At 43.2% G+C, this 24,775-nt stretch overlaps 1 protein-coding gene across 1 annotated transcript; it reads left to right on the top strand.

Moving 5' to 3' along the window:
* The first annotated feature begins 242 nt into the window (after positions 1-242).
* ST8SIA3 (ST8 alpha-N-acetyl-neuraminide alpha-2,8-sialyltransferase 3) lies at positions 243-24,530 on the top strand. Its single transcript, XM_055298124.2, has 6 exons — positions 243-309; positions 1,550-1,612; positions 16,475-16,973; positions 18,353-18,475; positions 20,868-21,425; positions 23,935-24,530. The coding sequence occupies exons 1-6, from the start codon at positions 243-245 to the stop codon at positions 24,215-24,217; spliced, it is 1,593 nt and encodes a 530-aa protein (XP_055154099.2). The 3' UTR covers positions 24,218-24,530.
* Positions 24,531-24,775: the final 245 nt, after the last annotated feature.

The raw sequence follows: 24,775 nt of genomic DNA, 5'->3' as shown, positions 1-24,775 counted from the left end.
CTTGGAGACCTTCTGTGCTTTGCTAAGATTGAGTGCGGGAGGGAACTGCCTAGGGCTGCCTCACTCTGTCATCTTCTTCCCCTATTCCCTCCACCTTCCCTTCTCTCTCCCCAGGGGTCTCTACCTCCTGCTCTCCCCACCCCCTCTCCATTTCCCTTTCCCCTTCTTCTTCCCTCCTCTCCCTACCTGCTCTCATCCCACCCCATTTCCACCCCATCCATAAGAGGTGGGCTGTGTGGAGCATGGGTCTCAGAGCCAGAGACACAGGCTTGCACCCTGGTTCTGCCACTCGGCAGCTGAGAGACATGGGTGAGTTGCTTAGCTCTCAGAATTCAGTTCACTGCTCAGTGAGAGGAGAAACTAATGCCTTGTGGTGTTCTCCAGAGGGGTCGGGAGGCCATGTTTGTGTCAGGTCAAATGCAACTCTTGGTGTGTCATTTGCTCGTAGTTTTCCTCTCTGTGGCACTGTCTAAGACTGCCAGAACAAATCACTACAAACTGGAGGACTTAAAAGGCAGAAATTTATTCTCTCACAGCTCTGGAAGCTAAAAGTCCAAAATCAAGGTGTTGGCAGCGTCAGTTCCTTCTGGAGGCTCTGAGGGAGAGTCTGTTCTGTGCCTCTCCCCTGGCTTCTGATGGTGGCTGGCAGTTCTTGGGGTTCCTTGGCTTGTGGCCACATCACTCCAACCTCTGCCTCCATCATCACACGGCCTTCTTCTCTCTGTGCCTCTGTATCCAAATTCCCCTCTTCCTATAAGCACACAGTCACTGGACAGGAGCCCACCCTAATCCAGTATGACCTCATCTTAACTTGACTACATCTGACCTTATTTCCAAATTAGGCCACATTCACAGGTACTGGGGGTTAGAACGTCATATATTTTGGGGGGGGACAAATTCAACCTACAATACCATCCTGAAAGTTTGTGCCCATTGAACTGCAGGCTCACAGATTAAGCAGAGTAGAGCACCATAAGCAGAGTCAGAGAAAAGGCTGTGCTGGGAAGGAGGCCTGAGCCTTAAGCCCTGCAGGAAACACATGATTGCAAGTGAGAACCTGGGCTTCAGGAGGAAGATGGAAGTGGGTTGAAGCCCACCTCCCCCATTTGCTGTGGTGAGCCTTAAACTTTTCAAGGAATCACAGATGCACCCCCCTCAGAAAAGTACTCACACACACACACACATACACACACACACAACTGAGCTTATGATTTCAGGGGCTCGTGGATCTCAAGCACCCGAATCTCAGAAGAAACCCTGACTTCCACACTTTGTGACAGTAGGCAAGTTACTTAGTCTCTCCGACCTTCAGTTTCTGCACTGATGACATGGGGATGTGGTCATTACCTGCAGGCTGTTGGGAAGATGTGTGAGAATTCAGTGTGGTGACATCTGCAGTGCACGTGGCGCAGGTCTGATCTCCAGGGGCCCCAGGGAATGGCAGTCATTGCTCGTGATTCTCTTACCACCCTTCTTTCCCTCCCCGCCGCCTGCTGCTCCTGCTCCCTGGGCATGGACTCTCATTTCCCTCTTCCTCTCCCTCTCCCAGTTGGGCTGGAGATCTTCAGGCTATTGAGCTTGAAGAAGGTGGAAGCTGGGGCAGAGAAGAAGTGTAAGGTGATGAGGCGATGCCCTACTGCTCTCATCCATTACCATTAGAAACGTCTCTCTGCAAGACGTCCTAGCTGACATGGACCGGGAACCATATTTTTAAAAAATAAACATCAGACCTTAAACAACATATCATGGGCACTGTGTCAGAATGTCTCTGGCCAAATTAAACCCCAGCTCATCTGGTTTAAACAATATAGAATATTTGATTTTCCTTCACATAGCTAGAGGTTCTGGTGAATGGAAGCTGCAGGATCAGTTAGTTCCATGGCTCACGACATCCTCAAGGGCCCAGCTCCTTCTGCCTTTCCACTGTATCATCCTCGGTGTTAGCTTTGTCCTCAGCTGTCTCCCCTCATGGTCACAAAATGGGTGCCATCGTTCCAGATCTCCCAACAAACACAATGTTCAGGGGAAGAAGAGGGACTGCTCTTCCTTGGGTCTTATTTTAAAACTGAGGTCATCTTTCTCAGAAATCCTCCCAGACACCTCCCTTCATATCTCGTTGGCCAGAAGGGGCTTGTGCTTCGCTGAGAGAGTGTGTGGAAAGAATATGGAATTAGGATAGTGGGATTAGACTCACCAGAAATTAATCTTTTTTTTTCTTTTCTTTGAGATAGAATCTCGATCTGTCGCCCAGGCTGGAGTGCCATGGTATGATCTTGGCTCATTGTAACCTCTACCTCCCAGGTTCAAGCGATTCTCCTGCCTCAGCTTCCCAAGTAGCTGGGATTACAGGCACGCACCACCAGGCCCAGGTAATTTTTGTATTTTTAGTACAGACAGGGTTTCTCCATGTTGGCCAGGCTGGTCTTGAACTCCTGACCTCAAGTGATCCATCAGCCTCAGCCTCCCAAAGTGCTGGGATTACAGGTGTAAGCCACTGCACTCGGCCCCAGAAATTGATCTTAAGGAGAAGATGGGTGTAGAAGCATCCACCGACAGTGCCTGTTACAGGTACCAATCAGGAGGCTCAGTGTGTTCTGAGGTAATAGAAGATGCATAGCTTGTGGATGAGTCAAGTTTCAATGCAATGATCCAATTGTGAAACACAGTGTACAGAAGATTGCTTAATCCTAAATTGTAAATTAAGGGGAAAATGTATCATTAATGAGAGCAGATAAGAGAAATGCCTAATTCTAACTCTTTATTGGAGAATGGAGAATGAGGGCAGGAAACTGGAGATGCTTGCTTAGAGGAGACGCCAATAATAAAGTGAACACATCTTCAGCATTTAGTATACACCCAACACAATGCTAAGTGCATCACATGCATTAACTCACTGAACCCCTTCAATCGTCCCCTGTCATAGTTACTGCAAGTTCCCATTTGGTAGTGATGAAACTGACGCACAGAGAGGTTAGGTAACTTTTCCTAGGTCATTAACTTGGTTCACTGGTCCCTGAACTAACTTGATTCTGGTTGACTTCAGACCCATTCTGTTACTTAATCCCTGGCCATTCCTCCTTCCTAACCTCATAAAACAAAACTTTCTAAGAAGACAAATATGAGTTCCCCAGATGGTGAAGCTAGAGAAAGGAAGTTAGGAAGTTCAGGCCGAAGGGGCAGCAAATCAGAAGGAGACAAGAAGGATCAAATACGCCTCCTAGAAATGTATTAGCAGGTCTAGGCAGGAGGCGGTTAGGACCTCTGTTAGTTGGTCCAAAAATAAAGGAAGAGGCAAATTGAAAATATATATATACATTATTTTTAAAAGAGGAAGTATTAGTATTAACATTAATATAATTAATGATGGATGGGTGTTGCCAGAACAGAGTTTCACGTCATCAGCCTTAAGAAAAACTGAGTTTCTATAAAGGATTCTTGAGATTTGGAAATGAATCTAGAAAGCCATTCAGTGTCCAAGCAAGTTGGCTCGCAGGCCATACTTGTAGTTCCTCCATATCTGCCAGTCAGTATTCTCCATTCTCTGCCTCCATGTTCCAGAGGGAACTAGGACCCTTCCTCCTTGGTCACCACATAGGCTATTGATCAATGGGTGGGTGGACCACAGTCATGGGTGCACAGCCCAGCACTGTTTCCCAAAAAGGGCCATAGGCAGGGCAGAATCAGCTAAATAGATCCTAACACAAGGCAGGATAACAAAGAAGGGAGAGTCAAAGCTGACCCAAAGAACTGGGAAGATGGGGTTACTGGAAGCAGCAAAGTGGATGGAGAACATTTAAAACAACAAGTTTGTAGGAGGAAGGAAGGTGTTCAGTTTTGAATAGTTGGTTTTGAGAAGACGATGGTACATCCAAGAGATGGCATTAGAGGGGCAGAACTAGAATGCAGGGCAGGACTGCATACACAGGATGAGATTCAGTCACATTGATGTGACCATTCATTCCGTTATTGAGAGTGTATCTGGCACTGTCCTAGGTTCTAGAGCTGCAGCCATGATTAGAATAAAGCCTCTGCCCTTGTGCAGCATGCAATCAAGTATCCAAGCCCTTGAAAAGAAATGATCCTCTGCACAACTCTCCATACTATTTTCTGTATCCTGTGAGACCATGCAAAGAAAAGGTTGAGGCTGAGTTGGGAAAACACAACGAAGATGGTGAACAAACAAAAACTGAAACAGGGAAAGTGCCATCAGAGAACAGAGAATCAAGAAAGCATCATTTTATGGAAGCCAAAAGAGGAGTGAGTTTAAAGAAGAAATTAGTATCAAATGGCCCCAGGCTAGCAGCAAAGAAAAAGTCATGAAATTTGACATGAGGGTTGCCATTGGTAAGCTTCTAGCAATGGTTTTTGATCCCCACTGTGCATCAGAATCAACTGAGGAGCTTTGAAACACACAGATGCCTGGGAGCTAATTTCAAGTTCCAGACTCAGTTGGTCTGAAGTGAGACTTGGTCACCAGTATTATGTTTCAGTGACTCTGATGATGCTAAGAGGCAGGTACAGTCAAGAAATACTGCTTTAAGTCTAACATTTAAGTCTTTAATCCATCTTGAATTAATTTTTGTATAAGGTGTAAGGAAGGGATCCAGTTTCAGCTTTCTACATATGGCTAGCCAGTTTTCCCAGCACCATTTATTAAATAGGGAATCCTTTCCCCATTGCTTGTTTTTGTCAGGTTTGTCAAAGATCAGATAGTTGTAGATATGCGGCATTATTTCTGAGGGCTCTGTTCTGTTCCATTGATCTATGTCTCTGTTGTGTACCAGTACCATGCTGTTTTGGTTACTGTAGCCTTGTAGTATAGTTTGAAGTCAGGTAGCGTGATGCCTCCAGCTTTGTTCTTTTGACTTAGGATTGACTTGGTGATGCAGGCTCTTTTTTGGTTCCATATGAACTTTAAAGTAGTTTTTTCCAATTCTGTGAAGAAACTCATTGGTAGCTTGATGGGGATGGCATTGAATCTATAAATTACCTTGGGCAGTATGGCCATTTTCATGATATTGATTCTTCCAACCCATGAGCATGGAATGTTCTTCCATTTGTTTGTATCCTCTTTTATTTCATTGAGCAGTGGTTTGTAGTTCTCCTTGAAGAAGTCCTTCACATCCCTTGTAAGTTGGATTCTAGGTATTTTATTCTCTTTGAAGCAATTGTGAATGGGAGTTCACTCATGATTTGGCTCTCTGTTTGTCTGTGATTGGTGTACAAGAATGCTTGTGATTTTTGTACATTGATTTTGTATCCTGAGACTTTGCTGAAGTTGCTAATCAGCTTAAGGAGATTTTGGGCTGAGACAGTGGGGTTTTCTAGATATACAATCATGTCATCTGCAAACAGGGACAATTTGACTTCCTCTTTTCCTAATTGAATACCCTTTATTTCCTTCTCCTGCCTGATTGCCCTGGCCAGAACTTCCAGCACTATGTTGAATAGGAGTGGTGAGAGAGGGCATTCCTGTCTGTGCCAGTTTTCAAAGGGAATGCTTCTAGTTTTTGCCCATTCAGTATGATATTAGCTGTGGGCTTGTCATAGATAGCTCTTATTATTTTAAGATACATCCCATCAATACCTAATTTATTGAGAGTTTTTAGCATGAAGGGTTATGGAATTTTGTCAAAGGCCTTTTCTGCATCTATTGAGATAATCACGTGGTTTTTGTCTTTGGTTCTGTTTATATGCTGGATTACATTTATTGATTTGCGTATGTTGAACCAGCCTTGCATCCCAGGGATGAAGCCCACTTGATCATGGTGTATAAGCTTTTTGATGTGCTGCTGGATTCGGTTTGCCAGTATTTTATTGAGGATTTTTGCATCAATGTTCATCAAGGATATTGGTCTGAAATTCTCTTTTTTGGTTATGTCTCTGCCAGGCTTTGGTATCAGGACGATGCTGGCCTCATAAAATGTGTTAGGGAGCATTCCTTCTTTTTCTATCAATTGGAATAGTTTCAGAAAACCTAGGCAATACCATTCAGGACATAGGCATGGGCAAGGACTTCATGTCTAAAACACCAAAAGCAATGGCAACAAAAGCCAAAATTGACAAATGGGATCTCATTAAACTAAAGAGCTTCTGCACAGCAAAAGAAACTACCATCAGAGTGAACAGACAACCTACAGAATGGGAGAAAATTTTTGCAACCTACTCATCTGACAAAGGGCTAAAATCCAGAATCTACAATGAACTCAAACAAATTTACAAGAAAAAAACAAACCACCCCATCAAAAAGTGGGCAAAGGACATGAACAGACACTTCTCAAAAGAAGACATTTATGCAGCCAAAAAACACATGAAGAAATGCTCATCATCACTGGCCATCAGAGAAATGCAAATCAAAACCACAGTGAGACACCATCTCACACCAATTAGAATGGCCATCATTCAAAAGTCAGGAAACAACAGGTGCTGGAGAGGATGTGGAGAAATAGGAACACTTTTACACTGTTGGTGAGACTGTAAACTAGTTCAACCATTGTGGAAGTCAGTGTGGGGATTCCTCAGGGATCTAGAACTAGAAATAACATTTGACCCAGCCATCCCATTACTGGGTATATACCCAAAGGACTATAAATCATGCTGCTATAAAGACACATGCACATGTATGTTTATTGTGGCACTATTCACAATAGCAAAGAGTTGGAACCAACCCAAATGTCCAACAACGATAGACTGGATTAAGAAAATGTGGCACATATACACCATGGAATACTATGCAGCCATAAAAAATGATGAGTTCATGTCCTTTGTAGGGACATGGATGAAGCTGGAAACCATCATTCTCAGTAAACTATCGCAAGGATAAAAAACCAAACACCGCATGTTCTCACTCACAGGTGGGAACTGAACAATGAGAACACATGGACACAGGAAGGGAAACATCACACTCTGGGGACTGTTGTGGGGTGGGGGAAGGGGGGAGGGGCAGCATTAGGAGATATACCTAATGCTAAATGACGAGTTAAGGGTGCAGCAAAACAACATGGCACATGGATACATCTGTAACAAACCTGCACATTGTGCACATGTACCCTAAAACCTAAAGTATAATAATAAAAAATAAATAAATAAAAGAAAAAAAAAAAGAAACACTGCTTTAAAGAAAGGGATTTCAGCAAATGTTCGTTGACTCCATTTAGCCTTTCCACAATGTGTATATATTTCAAAACGTCAAGTTGTACACCATAAATATATACAGGTGTGATTTGTCAATTTAAATAATTAATTAAGGGAACTCTGACAAGGAAAATAAGGAAGTGATTCTTGTAGAGTGATAGCAGTAGAAGCTAAATTGCAGAGATTAAAAAGAAGGGTGTGTTTTTTTCATAGAGAGACTAGCAGTCTTAACATCAGACATGGATGTTTAGCCTCAGTCTCCTGCCTTACTGTGTGATTTAACCTCTTTGTGTCTTATCTGTGAAATCAGGATAGAAATACTTGCTGTGCCCAACTCACAGTTTCCTTGGGAGGTCAAGATGGGATAATAGATGTGACAGTACTTTGAAAAAAGATTGAAGTGCTATAAAAAAGTAAGATTTATATGGTTGTCAGATTTTTTTCCCCAAAGATGGTCCTGAAGATAGTGATTATCAACTGTAAAGACCTACGTGGAACCAGCATCCCTTTCCACACTGAGCTCACAAAGTCAGCACCCTTTGATAAGTGCTCACAGCTACTATCCAAAGGCCTAATGCTGTTTGCAACTCTCGCTTTTTCACAGCTAGCTTTGCACTGGATCTATAATAGATGCAGTTTCCATAGTCTTGCAAATTTTGCCTAAAATTGCTGAACAACACAGCCTTCTGGCATAACACTAGAGTTGAAGGATGCTGCTGTAAAGGTTAAAAAGGAAGTTTACTGTGATAAGGTCCCCAATAGATTGTCAACCCTGTGGTTATAAAGAAAAGGGAAAGCAGAACAGATTGAGAGACATCTGTGAGAGCAAGCAATGCTGCAGGATCTGAAGAGCCTGATTCCTCAGGCAGATGGGGAAGGATTGGCAAAGATCTGAGCCAAACCCAGCAGTTTTTTTCAGTGACCACCTTGAGGTCTACTTGAGTACTTGGATATGCCCACCTACATAATATATGCCATGCTGGGTCTCCAAGAAATGAAGCAATACTTCTCTCAATCTTCTGCAAACTCTGACTGCCCTTGGGGTAACACCTGTACCCAGGTGAGCAGTGGAACTTCTTTGTGGTGACTAAGGTCCAGGAGAGAGGCTTTCTTTAATCATAGATGATCTTAAATGTGAAGAGTAGGATTACAAAGTGCTTTCTACTCACTTTCAGGCTGACATTTTCCTTAGGGGAAAATACCAAAAAAATACAATTCTTTGTCAAGGTAATAGCATACTTAATAGTTCAGCTTCTTTTTTTCCAATTAGCGGCTTGAATTCAGAGCAAAAAGAAAATGAAGGACAAACTGCTAACTAGGAGTGAAGCCAGGTGTCAGATAACTGGAGAAAGCATCAGAGGTATCCCCGGGAAGATCAGTTACCTCCATCTCTCCTCTGAGCCTGCCCTGGCTCCTTCTACTCTGGTTGCAATTAGGACGAAGGTGCTAATTACATTCTCCACCTGCAACTCCTCTGCTATTTTTCACCCAACTTCTTCCACCAGCAGAAAGGCTCACTTCAAAGCTGCCCTTCTCCAAACTGAAGTACAGACACCAAAGCCAGCCACCCCCTCATCTTACACCACCTCCAACAGGACTCAGAGCTTTTTTCATGTAAAACCACAGGACAAAATGGGATTTTGAAATGAAGATATAAGGTTGCTTCACAAGGGTACATGGATCTTCTTATCCGGTGAGAAGTCACTTTCCCTGTGCTCAAACATCCTTGTAAAAATCTTACCAGGAGGAGAAAGGGGCACAGAAGCCAATGGAAATACCAAATCCATGGCTCCTTTCTTAATGACAAATAACTACTTTGAAGAAGGATCCTTCATGCCTCAGGGTACGGAAGCCTAAACCTCTGGCTTGGGAGGAAATGAGGAATAATATTGTAGTCATTCAGTCCTATATTAAAATCTTATCTTTTAAAAAGCTGCTGTGATCTTGGCCAAGTTATTTAACCTTCCTGAGTATCTTTCTCCTACATTAATGGAAAAGAATAAAAATGTTATCATACAGCATTATTGTGAGCATGATTTGAGATAGAACATGCAGGGCCATAATATCAAACATGGTGTAACTCAATCTTTTTTTCTTTTTTTTTTTTTTTTTTTTTTTTTTTTGCTGCTACTGAGACTGAGTTTTTCAATATTAGAAAGTCCAGTGACCTCCTTACTATGTGAATTCCTTGTGAACACAAGACAAGAAATCTCAGCCTGGGGTATGTGCTTATAATTGGAACAGGGGGCCCAGAGCCCAGGGAAGGGGGTGCTTAGTAGTTTATTCTTCAACAATTCCTATCGTTTCATCTGTGGAAGTAGTACTCATCAATAAATCAGCAAGTAATAGGACATTTTTCAAAACTGCATGGAAATGTTACCATTTTATACTGTTATAATCATACACAAACAAGAGTATTTTTCCCCTGCTCTCAAAGATAACGTTGTTGACAATTATAGTTTCAGAAGCACAAGGCAGAAAAACTGCCCCAAAACTCAAGATGAAGGCTAAAATTAGATTTTTTTCAAACACCTCCCCTGACAGTACCTAGTAATGTTATTGTGGCTGTTGTAACCATGGGTGATTGCCTATACACACAGTTGGTGCAATGAAGAGACACAATAGCTTAAAACTAAACTGTAAGATTATTTTTCAAGTAGCTTCTCCAAGTATAATACCTTAGCTTCTAGAAAAAGTAATCTCTGCTAACATTTGAAAAGTCAAAATCCTATGCAAGAGTCTGGGAGATTAACACAATTGAGCATAATAGCTCCTTTCAAACCATTTCCTAGGGACTAGGCTGCAAAAAGCCTTAAGCTTTAAGATGGCTTTCCAAATATATTTTATTTATTCAATGAAGAAAAAGACTATTTGAAGTTTCCATATTCCTTTCACATACAGACACTTCACTGAGCTTTAAGAGAAGCATTCGTCTGTAGGCGCAAAATGAGTAATTCCCCAGCTTCTAGAAAATGCAATCAGTGCAAACATCTGAAATGTTAAAATGTTGTGCAAAATGTCTTTTGTAGAGATATAGAAAAAAAAACCCTGAAGTAAATATCATTTTAAACTGGTCTCAGCATTTATGTTTAAAAATGAATACATACTCATATGCTTAGTATCTGAGGCATAGATCATCTCCGGACAGCAATAGCAGCTGCTTCTTGGGAGGGTAACTGAGGCCCTGAGAGATAACAGTGGGAGGGCGTTTGTTCACAGGGCATCCTTCCTCGGCTTTATATTTTGTACTGTGTGCATGTATTAATATTAATCTAACTTAATCTAACTACTTAATTTAATTAAACATGGTCTCTTCAATAAGCGAGTCAGATCATCCATGCCGGTGGAGCAGATCTTTCTCTACCATCAGTACTGGATACTGACCTTCTCCCTGGCCTGGACACAGCAAACTTCTCTGACTTCTTTTCACACTGAGCACTAGGTGGGTGCTGTGCTGGCACTAAAAGGATACAATGAACATAAGAGGTTGTCTCAGGGCAGTCTGCACAGGATTGCTAGCCCTCCTTTCCCAGGCTCCTGCCTTACTCAGCTTTCTCCAGAGACCAGAGGAGGCCTCTGCATATCTTATGTACCACTCTGGTCCTTTCCTTATTGCCCCCAACCCCTCCACCCTTGCCAACATGCACTCCCTTCCTCAGGAACTCTGAGACACAATGAATAAGGGAAAAAGTGAAAGCCCCCCTTCCTCTGGGCTCTGAAGTACCAGTGAAACATGTCAGGGCCAAATCATCTTCCAGAACACACTAGCCATATGACCTTGATAAAGTCAACCTCACTGAGCCTGATTCTGTACTCTTGAAATGGTGGTGGTCATTATATCCTCAGGGGAATGGAATAGAGATTGAATGAGATCAGTTATGTAAAATGCCCAGCGTTATACTCAACACATAGCATGTGAGCAGTAAGTGTTGGATGATATCGTCATCACTGTCAGTAGAAGCAATGGTAGTTCTCACTGCCAAAACATGATTGTTTCAACCTCCGCAGGCCTGTACACATCTCCAGCTCTCTATCCTGGGACTCACTTACATGCAGTGTGGAATAGTGGAAAGGGTGGGCTTTCCAGCCAGAGGGGCTTTACCCTGAGCAAATCCTTAACTTCTTTTAATGTCAATTTATTTAACTATAAAGTGAGAATAATTCTATACCTTCCTCATAGGAGTGGGAGCAAAGATTATAGATAATATCTACAATGCCCTAGCACCTAAGTGCCCTACATATCTTGGCTGTTTTGACTTTACTCCAAGGGGGCTGATCTATTTACTGGCTCCCGTCAAGCCTTGCCCTCTTCTGCCTCCACATCTTTGTTCACTTCTGTGGCCCTGCCTGCCCTGTTCTCTCTTTCCATCTCCATCTCTGGAAACTTTCATGCCTCTGTTTCATCTGAGAGATTTTATGACACTTTCTCTGACCACAGTGACTTTTCCCACCATTGAGTTCATAGACTGCTTATCTTCTGTAGGGAAATAGGAGGGGCAAACCCAGAAGACTCCAAGACCCTTCCTCTGAGTCCTCTGTTAGACTTATTAGAAATCAAGGTGTTAGGCAACAGCCGGCAGAAAGGACTCCGGTCACATGCAGCCAAAGAGCAGCTCCTCAGTGGACTCACTCTGAGTTTCCCACACAGTTATCTCCATACTGTCTGGGAGGGGTCACTTGCCCTCCTGAAAGTTAATTCCCTGATGCCTTATTCAGGGGTGTCTCATAACATAAAATGGCCAACTGGTTCATTGATAAATTAAGGCACACTGGGGCTTCTGGCACGTGGACAGGCTGGAGGGCCACGAGGTGCATCCGCTGACTTCCGCAGGAGCAGCTGGTGTCTCACCTCCCCACAGGCCTGGCTCCAGCTGCTTCGACACCCATTCAGTGCAAATCACATTGAGTCACTCCTCTCTGTGAACTTTGGATGGTTCTGAGCAGTGCTGCGAGAGGATCCTGATCAAGTCCTTATCATGTCCCACAGGCCCACCCCGATCTGACTCTAGCCTTCTAGGCTCTTCTCTTGCAGCAGTCACCTCCTACCTCTTGCTCTTCCCCAAGCCCACCATAATCTTTCCTGCTTCTAGTCTTTCCTTTACTTGGAATGGCCTTTCTAAACTTCTGTACCTAATGAATCTTACTCATGCTTTAAAATCCAGCTCAAATGTTATCCCCATGAAGAACTTTGCTAACCTCCCAGACAAAGCGTGTTGCCAGTTTTCTCAGCAGTCCTCTAGGGTGGAGCTTTTTGCGTAGTACCTCTGTTACGTTTACATCCTTCTCCCCAACAAGACCATAAGCATCTTGGGGTCAAGGATGATTTTATAATCCCTAAGTCTGCCAAGCATGGTGTCCGATAACCAACACATTTCATTTCATGAATGATTAAAGAAAACAGAAACAAATTAATGAATAAACAATGCTCTTTTTGTTTTGTTTTGTTTGAGACAGCCTCATTCTATCACCCAGGCTGGAGTGCAGTGGCGCAATCTCGGCTCACTGCAACCTCTGCCTCACTGCAACCTCTGCCTCCTGGGTCCTAATGATTCTCCTTCTTCAGCCTCCTGAGTAGCTGGGATTACAGGGGCCCACCACCACACTCGGCTAATTTTTGTATTTTTGGTAGAGACAGGGTTTCATCACGCTGGCCAGGCTGGTCTCAAACTCCTGACCTCAAGTGATCTGCCCGCCTCTGCCTCCCGAAGGAACAATGCTGTTTCTAACAAAATACACCACCTTTCCTGGCCTTCCCACCTAAATGGGTTCCTGGAAATTGTTCTTGGCCAGTATGGGTTGGTGAGGGGCTAGCCAGGGAGCAGAGTTGTGTTCCAAAAAGGTGGGCACTCATGAGAGTGGAAGAAGGGAAGTAAGTTCCTATGTCTAGAATAACACTCTCCTAGAAAACATTAAATCTGGGGGATTTTTCACTTCTGTGCTTCTTATTTTCACTCTCCTATACTCTTGCACAGGGCTGATTTCCAGTGAAATTTGATAAGTGATATTTTGTAAAAATGTCCTGATTTTTTTTTAATTATTAAATAGCTATAATCCCAGGCCTAAAAAATCCCTTATCCAGTAGCTACAGTTGTTTTTTGAAGCACCACCACCAAAATTATTCCCCTGGTAATTATTGAGCAATCTGTTTTCACCCATAAGCCTGGCACATGTAATAAGGATGCCTGCCTGCCTATTTTCTGGCTAATTTGGTCCCTTTACATCATGTGACCTTCAGTGGCCCATATGCAATATGAAAATCATCCTCCTAGGACTTTCTTTAGAAGGTTCACAGAGGTGTGCTAAGCATAAGTAATACATCAGTTTTTAAATCCAGGCAGAGTGAACCCATATCAGATGTCTCAGGAAAGCCTGCAATGCTGTTTTATAAACGGAACAGAAGAGTTTCTTGATCTTTGCTATTCTCTGCAAGAAAATATCTCACCCAAGTACATCTTTTCCTATGTACTCTGTAGCAGGACATTTACAGGGTCAGAGAAAAAGACACTAAAAACTTACCCAAGCTGTTAGCTCATATTTATTAACTGCTTAATATAGGCCGGGGTGCAAAGGCCTTTATATGCTTTGTTTAATCTTCCCCCAAACCCTGGGAGATTTTTATCCCAGTTCTGCAGATGAGGAGACTGAAACACAGAGAAGTTGTAACTTACCCAAGGTCACCTGGCTGTGGATGCCAGAGTAAGCATTTATTTTAATTGATACATAATAATCATACATATATAGGCACATAGTGATATTTTGATACATACAATATATAGTGATCCCATCAGGGTAATTAGCATATTTGTCATCTCAAACTTGTATCATTTCTTTGTTTTGGGGCATTCAATATCTTCTATTCTAGGTATATGAAAATATACAATACATTATTGTAACTACAGTCATCCTATAGAACACTAGAACTTATTCCTTCTATCCAGCTGTAATTTTGTATCCTTTAATAAATCTTTTATCCTCTCTCCCCCCTACACTTCCCAGCCTCTAGTATTCTCTGTTCTACTTTTTACTTCTTTGAGATCAGCTTTTTTAGCTTCTGTGTATGAGTGAGAACATGCGGTGTTTAACTTTCTGTTCCTGGCTTATTTCACTTAACATAATGTCCTCCAGGCTCATTCCTGTTGCTGAGAATGAGAGAATTTCATTCTTACTTATGGATGAGTGGGATTCCATTATGTATATATACCACATTTTCTTTATCCATTCATCTGTTGTTGAATACTTGGGTTGATCCATATCTTGGCTATTGTGAACAATGTGGCAATAAACATGGTGGTAGATATCTCTTTGACATACTGATTTCCATTCTTTGCATAAATGCTCAGTAATGGGACTACTGGATCTTATGATAGTTCAGTTTGTAGTTTTTTTCAGGTACATCTGTACTGTTCTCCATAGTGGCTGTACTAGAATGCATTCCCACCAACAGTGTGTAAGAGTTCCCTTTTCTCTGCATACTTGCCAGCATTTGTTATTTTTTGTGTTTTTGATAATACCCACAGTGTGCTTTTGAAGTCAGGTCTTTCTGGCTCCAGAGTCTGAAGGTGTAACACTACCTCGGGCTGCCTCTCCATAGCATGTTCTTGTTCAAGAAGACTTTTTCTAACAGGTGTCATTCCTAGATGGCTCTCTTAAGATCTTACTCCCTTTGGCATTTTACACCTTACTCATACAATCATTTTTTTAAAAAAAACAGCAATTAAAAAAATACAGTTCAAGTGTTCATCATATCCAGGCATGCAAGCCTTTTCTAAATTTTTTTAAATAATAAAAAAGCCTCACAGAGGAAAGGAGGTTATTTGTGTCCTCCTGACACACACTTTTAGATTTTGGTTAAAAAGTCCCTAGTGGATGCAAAGTGACCCCCTTTGTCATTGGAAACAAATAGGAACACTCTTTGTGCCACTGTCCACAACCACACAGATACGTTTCCCAAGGGAGCTCATCAGGTCTTCAAACATTTAGCAAGCATGACGTGTGTGTAAGAGACAGTATTGGAGAAGGAAGACAAGCCTTGCTCTGCAGAAGCTTACAATCCAGGAGCTCACCCCTTCAAGGAATTTACAGCCTCCAGACAGATAATAACATTAGGTCCACGAAAGCCCACAAGGCAAGAAGTTCAGGGAGAAAGAAGTCATAACCATCCTGGAAAAATCTCAACTTGTTTTGTCAGAACTCAAAGGCCAATTTCTCACCCCTAGCTTCCCTCATTAGTACTTTTTGACTAGTATTGGGAGGACCAAGCGAAGAGTAAAGCTAGGGTAGCAGAGGCCATAAGCTGATTGCAAAGGACAGAGCTAAAGAAACATGCAAGTTTCCCCTGAGCACCCAATTGCGTGACTGAAAATGGATTAATTTGTATTTCTAATGGATATACAAGAAACATGTGAATATGCTAAAATAAATTTAAGTTCAAGCAATGCAAAGTGTTAGTGCGTTTGCCTTCCACTCTCAGAGGCAGCCTCTCTTAATTTGGTTCCTGGGCTCTTTCATACAAAGTTCTGTGTTTTTTAATGGCCTCAGCTTCTGGGAGGCTCAGGCCACCTAACCCATCAGGAGGCCAGGCCCGAAGGATGAGTGTGAAGAGTGGGCAACGGAGAGTTAAGCCAGGGCTGACTTCACCAGGCCCAGTCAAGTCAGGGGCAAGCACATTGTCCATCCACTGGAAGACGGAAAGGGGAGAGGAAGGCAGGCCCTCCCGACTCACAGGTCACCTCGCAACTTTGCTAGGCACTACCCACTCTTAAGGGATAAGTGAAGTATGTGGTGGGCATAAAAGGCGGATAGGGGACTAATTCTGGCAAATTCCAAGAAGGTTTTAAGGGCTCCTGAGGCAGGCAGGCCCAGTTGCTGTTTGGAGCTTCCTTTTTGGGTGGGGGGCCAGGGCGGTGCCTTAATGAGGGGAGATGCTTTTAAACAGCTGCCTTCCAAAAACCATTCTCCCTGCTTCTTTCAGCTGTTGTTTACCCTCCAGGACAGAAAATCCGGTTATTTGTCTCCCTATTCCGTGATATTATAAAGTAATGAATGGTCCATTAAACTAAGTTTGGGATCCCGTCTCCCCACAGCCGCCTCCTCGCCGGCACCCTCAGCCGGGGAGGCCATAGGCTCGGGCTGCAGCCTGGCAGCCTCAGTCCCCCTCCCTCCACCATTTCCCCCTACTCCCTCCCTCTCCTGCACCCCCTCCCCCCGGTTATTTGGGAGATTAGAGTTCATTAATTAAATCCTGTGCTTAGATCGAACTGTAACATTATTCCAATCACATTTATCTTGCAGGCGGCGGCGGAGATGGCAGCCTCGCTGGAAACGCGCGGGGGAGCCTGAGCCGGCGGCCGGGGACGCACGGCGCTGCGCGCTCCTTCGCCACGCCGCCGCGCAGCCCCTCCATCTTCCTGCTCGGCACCCGGCCCCGCGCGCCCCTGCCTAGGGGGTCCCGCTGCTCTCCGGGGCTCTTGCCGGCCCCAACCCCCGGCCCCTGTCGCCTCCCCCCACCCCCGCCCGGGTCCCCCTCCTCCGCCACAAGCGCGCGCGCTCACACACACACACACACACACACACACACACACACACACACACACGCCAGCGAGCTGCTGGCCGCTCAATGGACCGATTTCCCCGGTTTCCCTGAACCCAGCCCAGCCCGGGATGAGAAATTGCAAAATGGCCCGGGTCGCCAGTGTGCTGGGGCTGGTCATGCTCAGCGTCGCCCTGCTGATTTTATCGCTCATCAGCTACGTGTCCCTGAAAAAGGAGAACATCTTCACCACTCCCAAGTACGCCAGCCCGGGGGCGCCCCGAATGTACATGTTCCACGCGGGATTCCGGTGAGTGCGGGCCTCTGTGTTAGCGCCTTCGGGAATTTGGTTGATGGGGTGTTTGGGGAAGGGGAGGTGTGGGGGAGGGGTGTTTTGGCTTCTCCGAGACTCTTTGGGCCAGATAACTGCGCGGTCCTTCCACTCCTCTCTCTAATTCTCCCTTCCCCCTCCCTGTTATTTTTTTTTAACCCAAAGCCCCTAGAAGCCGTTGTCCAAATCTATGTGATTGCATTTCTCCTATTCTTCCTCAGCATCCCTTCCCTCATTTCAGAAATGGGGGTTGGGGGAGGCTTTCAGGAGGGTGAGGGTGGAGGGAAAGACGGTGTGTGTGTTCGGGAGGGGGCGGTGAGCGGAGATGGGCAGGCGTGAGGGGAGCGCCCTCCCCGCGCCCTGTCCGCAGACTCCGCGGGCCGGGCCCGGGTCGGTGCGGGCGGTTTAATGGCGCAGGCGCCGGACTCCCCTCGCGCCCTCCTCCTTTCCCCCCCCACCCCTATCAAAGGACACGCGGGTTTATTCTCAGGAAGCCTGTGGGGCGTTCTCCCTCGACCCTTTCCCCGCTGCCACCGAGCCCCTCCACCCCCCACCACCCCCGCTTTCCGGGATTTCTGCAATTCCCCCACCCCCTGCGGGAAGCGAGCCTCGGAAGGGCCGCCCACCCTCGCCAGGTCGGAGTCACTGCCCGGCGCTGGGCCGGACTGAGAAGGCTCCAGGCGCAGCTTGACGCCGCTCTGCGAGAGCCCCCGCCGCTACCTGTGACCCCGGGAACTCTCCCAGCGGGGCCTCCTGACGGGCAGGTGGCAACTACAAAGTGCCACCTGTGGTCTAAGCTGGGACCGAGGCGAGGAACCCAGAGGAGCCCCGCCTGGACAGAGGAGCGGAGTTGGCCGGGGGTCCCCAGCCAAGTTATAGGAAGTGAAATCGGACGTGGGCTCGGGAAGGAAGAGGTTAAGGCAGGAACCACCCCCAGCCTTTCCCTGGGTCTCCGGTTTCCTCTGCCTTTTCTCCAAAAACAATTCCTCGGGGCTGCAAGGGTGTAGCGGGTCACGCTGGCGGGGTGGCCGCTGTCCACGGTGCTGATTCCCTGGTCCTCGCAGCGCCGCGGGCTTCAGCCCTGCGTCCCGCGTGCACCCTGCTCTCCGCATAACCGCCATTTTATGGTCTCTCCGGCACCCGGAGGGATGGACAATGCAGATGGGGTTCCCTAGTTTTCTTTCTTTCTCTCGGGTGTGTGTGGGAGCAGTGGGTGGACCAAATGAGAGGGGCTCCGGGACGGAACGGAGCCCGCGCGCGTGCCAGCCGCCCCCGCCCCGGCCGCTGGACTTTAATGGCTACCTCGGCTTCCCCGAGCTGAGGCCAGCACGCTTGTCTGTGCTCATGCTCCTCTCCAGGTCACAATTTGCACTGAAGTTTCTAGACCCGTCATTTGTGCCCATTACGAATTCTCTCACCCAGGAACTCCAAGAGAAACCTTCTAAGTGGACGTTTAATCGGACAGCGTTTTTACATCAAAGGTAGGATAGGAGGAAAAGATCCGAAAGGTGCTTTTAAGGATTCTGGAGCTCAAAACAAAACAAAACAAAAACAAGCAAACAAAAACATCTAAAACAACAAACATCTATACCCCCCACTCTCACCACCAGGTGTATCTGCATTGTTTTCTTGGCATGACTGCACAAAGCAATGATCAGGAACCTTCTCCTGCGTATGTAGTGTCCTCTCATAAAAAGGACACATCAGGACCAATTTCAATAGCAAAAAAAAAAAAAAAGTATTTCACTTGGGCTTGATTGAGCACCATGATTTACAGCTAACAAGTCTGGCAAGTACTGCCAAAGCCATCTGTTTTTTAAAAAACAGACAAAAGGTTAGTTGCAAAAAGACCACCCAATGCATTTTCATTTCCTCACTGAAAAAAACTTGAAAAATAGAATAAAATGGTATTGTTTCATTGAAACACACGGAAAATGCCACAATCTGTCTCCATCAAATTGCTCGTGAAAATGCTGGCCCAAACGTATGTAGATATTTAACTATGGTTTTGTTTTAGTTTTGCCTGTTTTCATTGTCTTTACAGATTTTAACTTATTGTAAAGCTACCTAACTTAATTCATACTAATTGTAGCAGTTTCATTTTATACACGTAAGATAGTTTTGGGGTTTTGTTTTTTTAGGTGGAAGGAAGAAGGATGAGATTTGTTCAAATATATTTATTCTACTCAGTGATTCTGGTCTACTCTTAGCAAACCACAATAACTCATTACTCCTTCCTTCATGGTGGGATTATTTTATTGCTAAATGGGATGTGAGCCATCTAGTGTATTCATTAGAAGTGTGAATACTTATTTTACGAACCACTCTATTTAGGGAGTTGTGTTTTGGTCTTAGCATTTCTAGTTATTGCTCTCTCTCTTTTAAAAGTTTAATCTATGGGCAGAATTAAAACAAATTCACTGGGTATTCATGGTCTCATGAAAATACTGTTTAGATGAAAAGTCAACATACAGTCATATGATTAAGATTAACATTTTAAAAACACGTGTTTAATTATAAACTAGTTCATGAAAACTGATCAATTCTAAAACTCTAGAAGTTTTTTTTTTAAATAATTGGAAGGGTTTTAATTCAATATTAATTTTATGGACAGCTGAGAAAATTTTCATGGGTAGAACACATTCTAGTTTTCCCCAAGACACGTTTCTAACTCAATAAAAAATATTCTTCCCACACTAGGCCATGTGACCCAAATGACCAGTCAGAAGAATATTTCCTTCTCAAAACTTCTCTCATTTTAATTAATTAATTAAATTTTTACCAGTAGCATTTTAAATCTGCCTTACCTTTTTAACAACTTGTAAGAGTGGTACTGGTAACTTGGGGAGTTTCAAAGATTTCAGTTGCTGTTGCCTCTATTTTGAAGAATGAAGTCATTTTTAAATTAAAATTCCAAGCAACGTGATGATATGCAAAGCATTTCATTTCATTCCTTCTACATTTAGGCAAAAGTTGTAAGAAATTCAGTGGGTTTACTTAACATTGGAGAATCTAGCAGCAAAGTAGCTTGTTACCAGTCTCTCTTGAATATTTTAAATAGCTGAAACTTTAAGAAGAGATACTTAATTTTACTTAAAGCTCAATATGAAAGCAACGTGAAATTAGTTCTAAGTATCAGTCTTGCCCTGTTTATGTAATGAATTGTTAGAATATGGACATATTTTCAGGATTTATAATAGCCTTCTTTTCTAAGGATTAGATTTATTCAACTAAATTGCGTTTCTATATAATCAAGTAGAAAAAAACTCCCTGTTTCATTATTCAAAGGACCTTAATGAGATTATCATCTCATTTCTATTAAATATTCAGCTACACCCACTGCTATTACCATCTTCATATTTTAATAATAGATAGTGCTATACTGACTCATATCTATTTGGCTCTTATTTGGACACCAGTGATATTTGATATTCTTTGAGCACTTCAGTACAGTAGCAAACAAGTAGACCCTAGTTACAAACTCTATGTTACTAATGTTTGTGCATTAATGTGAGCTTTTTCAGGCCTATGTAAATTGTCTCCCTGTATTTCCTGACACAATTTGCCCTATACCTCCCTGCTGATCAAATAAGATACACTCTTCACGTAGAGCAGAAAACCAAGGTATGGAAGCTAAAACTGTAAGTTGCATTTACAAGCCTCAAAGAATACACCCAGAAATTGACTGAAAGATTAGAATATGTGGAGATTCTGAAGCAGTCCTCCCTTCAAGGACCACAATTATGTATGTATAATCTTTTTTGGATTCAATGAGCCTAAGATTCCCTCTGAATGAAATGTCAGCATAAGACATAAGATGGAAAATCAGTTCTTCTGAATGGAATGCTTTTCATGAATTTCTTTTTATTTTAGGCAAGAAATTCTTCAGCATGTCGATGTAATAAAAAATTTTTCTTTGACCAAGAATAGTGTTCGGATTGGACAACTGATGCACTATGATTATTCCAGCCATAAATATGTTTTCTCTATTAGCAATAACTTCCGGTCACTGCTTCCAGATGTGTCACCCATTATGAACAAGCATTATAATATTTGTGCTGTGGTTGGAAATAGTGGGATCCTGACAGGGAGCCAGTGTGGACAAGAAATAGATAAATCAGATTTTGTTTTCCGTTGCAATTTCGCCCCTACGGAGGCTTTCCAAAGAGATGTTGGAAGAAAAACCAATCTTACCACCTTCAACCCCAGCATCCTGGAAAAATACTACAACAATCTTTTGACTATTCAGGACCGTAATAACTTTTTCCTCAGTTTAAAAAAGCTTGACGGGGCCATTCTTTGGATCCCTGCATTTTTCTTCCACACTTCAGCAACTGTGACCAGGACATTAGTTGACTTTTTTGTTGAACACAGAGGTCAGTTAAAAGTCCAACTGGCTTGGCCGGGAAATATAATGCAACATGTCAACAGGTGTGTATATTTTATTACATTTTACTCATACTCCACCAGATGGCAAATCAATGTTGTAATCTCTTGGGCGTGGGAGCCATCCAATTCATTAGTTGTTGTGATGAGTTTAGTAGTAATTAGAAGAAACTCATATCTTTTGTAATGAGCGAATGAATGAATTATTCTAGCTAAGAAGTTCCATCTACCCACAGCTGGACCAAGTGTCAGATGGAAGGATTGGTGCTTCATCAGTCTCCCGTCTGTATTCTCTGTCCTCTCCCTTGGTAGTAAGGCTATGGAGCAGTCATGGAAATAACCACAAATCAAGAATTTTCTTTAAATAGATAGCTATATTCCAAGAATGCCAATGGCTAAATTAGAGACAAATCAAGTGGTTTTTCTTTTCAGAAACGATGCAGTTGACTTAAATTTATGTGTTTTGTGGATGTCCAAGGTTAGCAAAACACCTAGATAAATCATAAATTGCACAATCTGCCTTTATAATCTGATATTTGAGTGCAAAAACATGAAAAAAGTATTTTATGAGCATGTTGTTATCTCTTGGAATTTGATAGACAGATCAGCCAGAGATGCAGTATTTTCATCTAGTCTGGTGATTTTCAACTCTGGTTGTATATTAGAATCACTTGAGAGCTTTAAAAATACTATTATCTAGGCTCTGCCTCAAGAGATCCTAATGTAATTTATCTGGTGGGCAGGGAGGTGGAGACCAGGTACTTGGTATTTTTTAACAACTCCCCTGATGATTCCAATATGCAGTCAGAATTGAGAACCACTGGTCCAGGGCATTTTATAAAACAAGATTAATTGTAGATTTTTTTTTCTTTTAAATCATCTGGAGAAAATTATCTCAACTTCAGTTTCTCCTATGTAAGTAGCCTCAGTGTCCTAACATAGCCCTAAATATTATTATAAGTTGGGGTGGGTTCTGGGAGACCTGGTAAACAGGGAATTCTGAAGATCTTTGTTCCACAATAGATTTTTCCCATCCTGTAGCCTCCTAAGATGTAAGATCTGTTTAGTTGACCTCTCATAGGAGGAGGAATTACAGCCTAATAAACTGGTTTGTATCTCAATGGTAGAGTGATGCCATAATTTACAGTCCAAACTGGGACTTTTTCTTTGAGAGAAAGAGGGTGCTATTAATAATTACAACACAGATAACTGACAAACTGGGACTGTCCCAGTTCCCCAGGATATATAGTCACCTTTTTAAGTGGTCATGTCGCCCAACTCCTAAGTTTAAAGATAAATCAACTGAGGTACAAGGAGCAGAAGTTATTTACCCAAAGTCAATGCCCTAAATGAGCAAGACCAGACTTAGAAGTCAGGTCTCCTGCCAACCTGTCCCATGGTCTTTTGATCTCCTCATTTTGCTCCTCTTTTGTTCAGTTTAAGTTTGACTATACTGAAAGGGTTGTCAGAGTCATTCTAGCTCCTTAGACAGGAATATTAAAACCAAGACTTAACTTTTAAATTTCATTTGGAAGGGGAAAGGTTCACCTTTGAAATCTTCAAGTAGTGAAGAAGAAACTACATGTGCTTAGAAACTTCCAGAAACTATCCTGTGTGGCTGCCTGCCACAAAAGTGGAGTTAATCATAATGTTTCATAGCCACTCAGGCCTCAAAAAAATACGTGGGTTCAATGAAAACTGGAAGGAAATACAGTCCACAGAAACCTGACTAATGCACAGTTTCATTCTGCCTGCATCTCCAGTGATAAATACACACACCACATAGAAGCCTCAAATATTTGGCAGTGTCAGCAGGAAGGCTTCAGAGTATTAATATTATTTAAATGTGGAAGGACTAATAACTGTAATTTATTATTTACACTTAATGTATCTTACACACTTTCTGAATTTAAAAAATTTAGCATGCCAGATTGTGGCATGCTGAAGATAGGCTTGGGAACCCCTAGTTAGAAGACAAAGAAGCAAGGAATACAATTTTTCACAAGAGAGAAGAAAAATAAGGCTCCACAATCTTTCTAAACCCCGAATGAAGGGTTTATCTCTAGGTTTGAGAAAGGAAGAGACAGAGGAGTTTCCCTTAGATTAAACGACCTCCTTCACCCTATCCAAGAGCCCTTTAAGTAAGAAAAGCACAGTCATTCTTTTTGGTGGCCTTCTGTTGTGTCACCGCTGAGTCAGAGCCACACCACTTCAGAAAAACCCGGGGGCAGCTTCAAAGGCCAGCTTCAAAGGTGTGCAAACAGTGTGATCCCAGGAAATCCCATGCTAAGAGGGGCCCAACACTTGGTTTAATACTTAGCTCTTGCACTCGAAATTTTCAATACTTTTTGAACCAAGAGTCCACATTTTTATTTCTTGCTGGATCTCACAGATTATGTAGCCAGTTGTGCCCAGAAGTTGTTTTTGGTCGCCTAAAAGCAAGCACTATTTAAGTTACATTAACAAATCCGCTACCCAGCCCAGTCAGATAGACCTTGCTGATTGGAACCTTCAACGCTGACCTCTGAATCCACATGTACTTATTGTTCCACAGGTACTGGAAAAACAAACATTTGTCACCTAAACGGCTGAGCACAGGTATTCTTATGTACACCCTTGCATCAGCAATATGTGAAGAGATCCACTTGTATGGATTTTGGCCTTTTGGATTTGACCCCAACACAAGGGAAGATCTTCCATACCATTACTATGACAAAAAAGGAACCAAATTTACCACCAAGTGGCAGGAGTCCCACCAGCTGCCTGCTGAGTTTCAGCTGCTGTACCGAATGCATGGGGAAGGGCTCACAAAGCTGACTCTGTCACACTGTGCCTAAGAACTCTGAACGGAAAGTGCCAAGTGGCTGTTTAAAAAGTGCCCCAAATCAAATTGAATAGTCTTCAGAATAGAACCCTAGAGAATGTCTTAGAAGGATTGTCTGCCATTTAAAAGGAAAGATATCTTTTCTCTTTTGCACTGCTCTTTTAAGAGTTTTAGCAGATTTAGCAGGACAGATGCATTGAAGCCACATGGTTTAGACTTGATTGATAAAGGGAATGTTGCATTTGGGACTATGCTGCTAACGAAAGGGTTTGAAGTATTTTCATGTTTGGATTTTAATAATAAACTGCCTCTCATTTTTATGAGGACTAGCGCTATAGTTTCTGCAGCTCTGCTCAGATAGTCCTCATAATCAGAGGCCACTGGCCAACTGGGGCAGGGTCTGTTTTGCTGGTGGGATCAGACTCTGAAAAATGGAAACATAAAAAACTGGTTTGCATATCTCATCTTCTGTCTATCTCCCTATCTCTATCTCTATCACCATCTCACTCCCTCCCTCTGCAACTACTCCCTGCCCTACCACCGTGGAGTTTAATAATTTGCTAGGAATCCT

This window comes from Symphalangus syndactylus, chromosome 1, assembly GCF_028878055.3.
Source record: "Symphalangus syndactylus isolate Jambi chromosome 1, NHGRI_mSymSyn1-v2.1_pri, whole genome shotgun sequence".
NCBI lineage: Eukaryota > Metazoa > Chordata > Mammalia > Primates > Hylobatidae > Symphalangus > Symphalangus syndactylus.
This window is presented reverse-complemented; position numbering and strand designations above follow the sequence as displayed.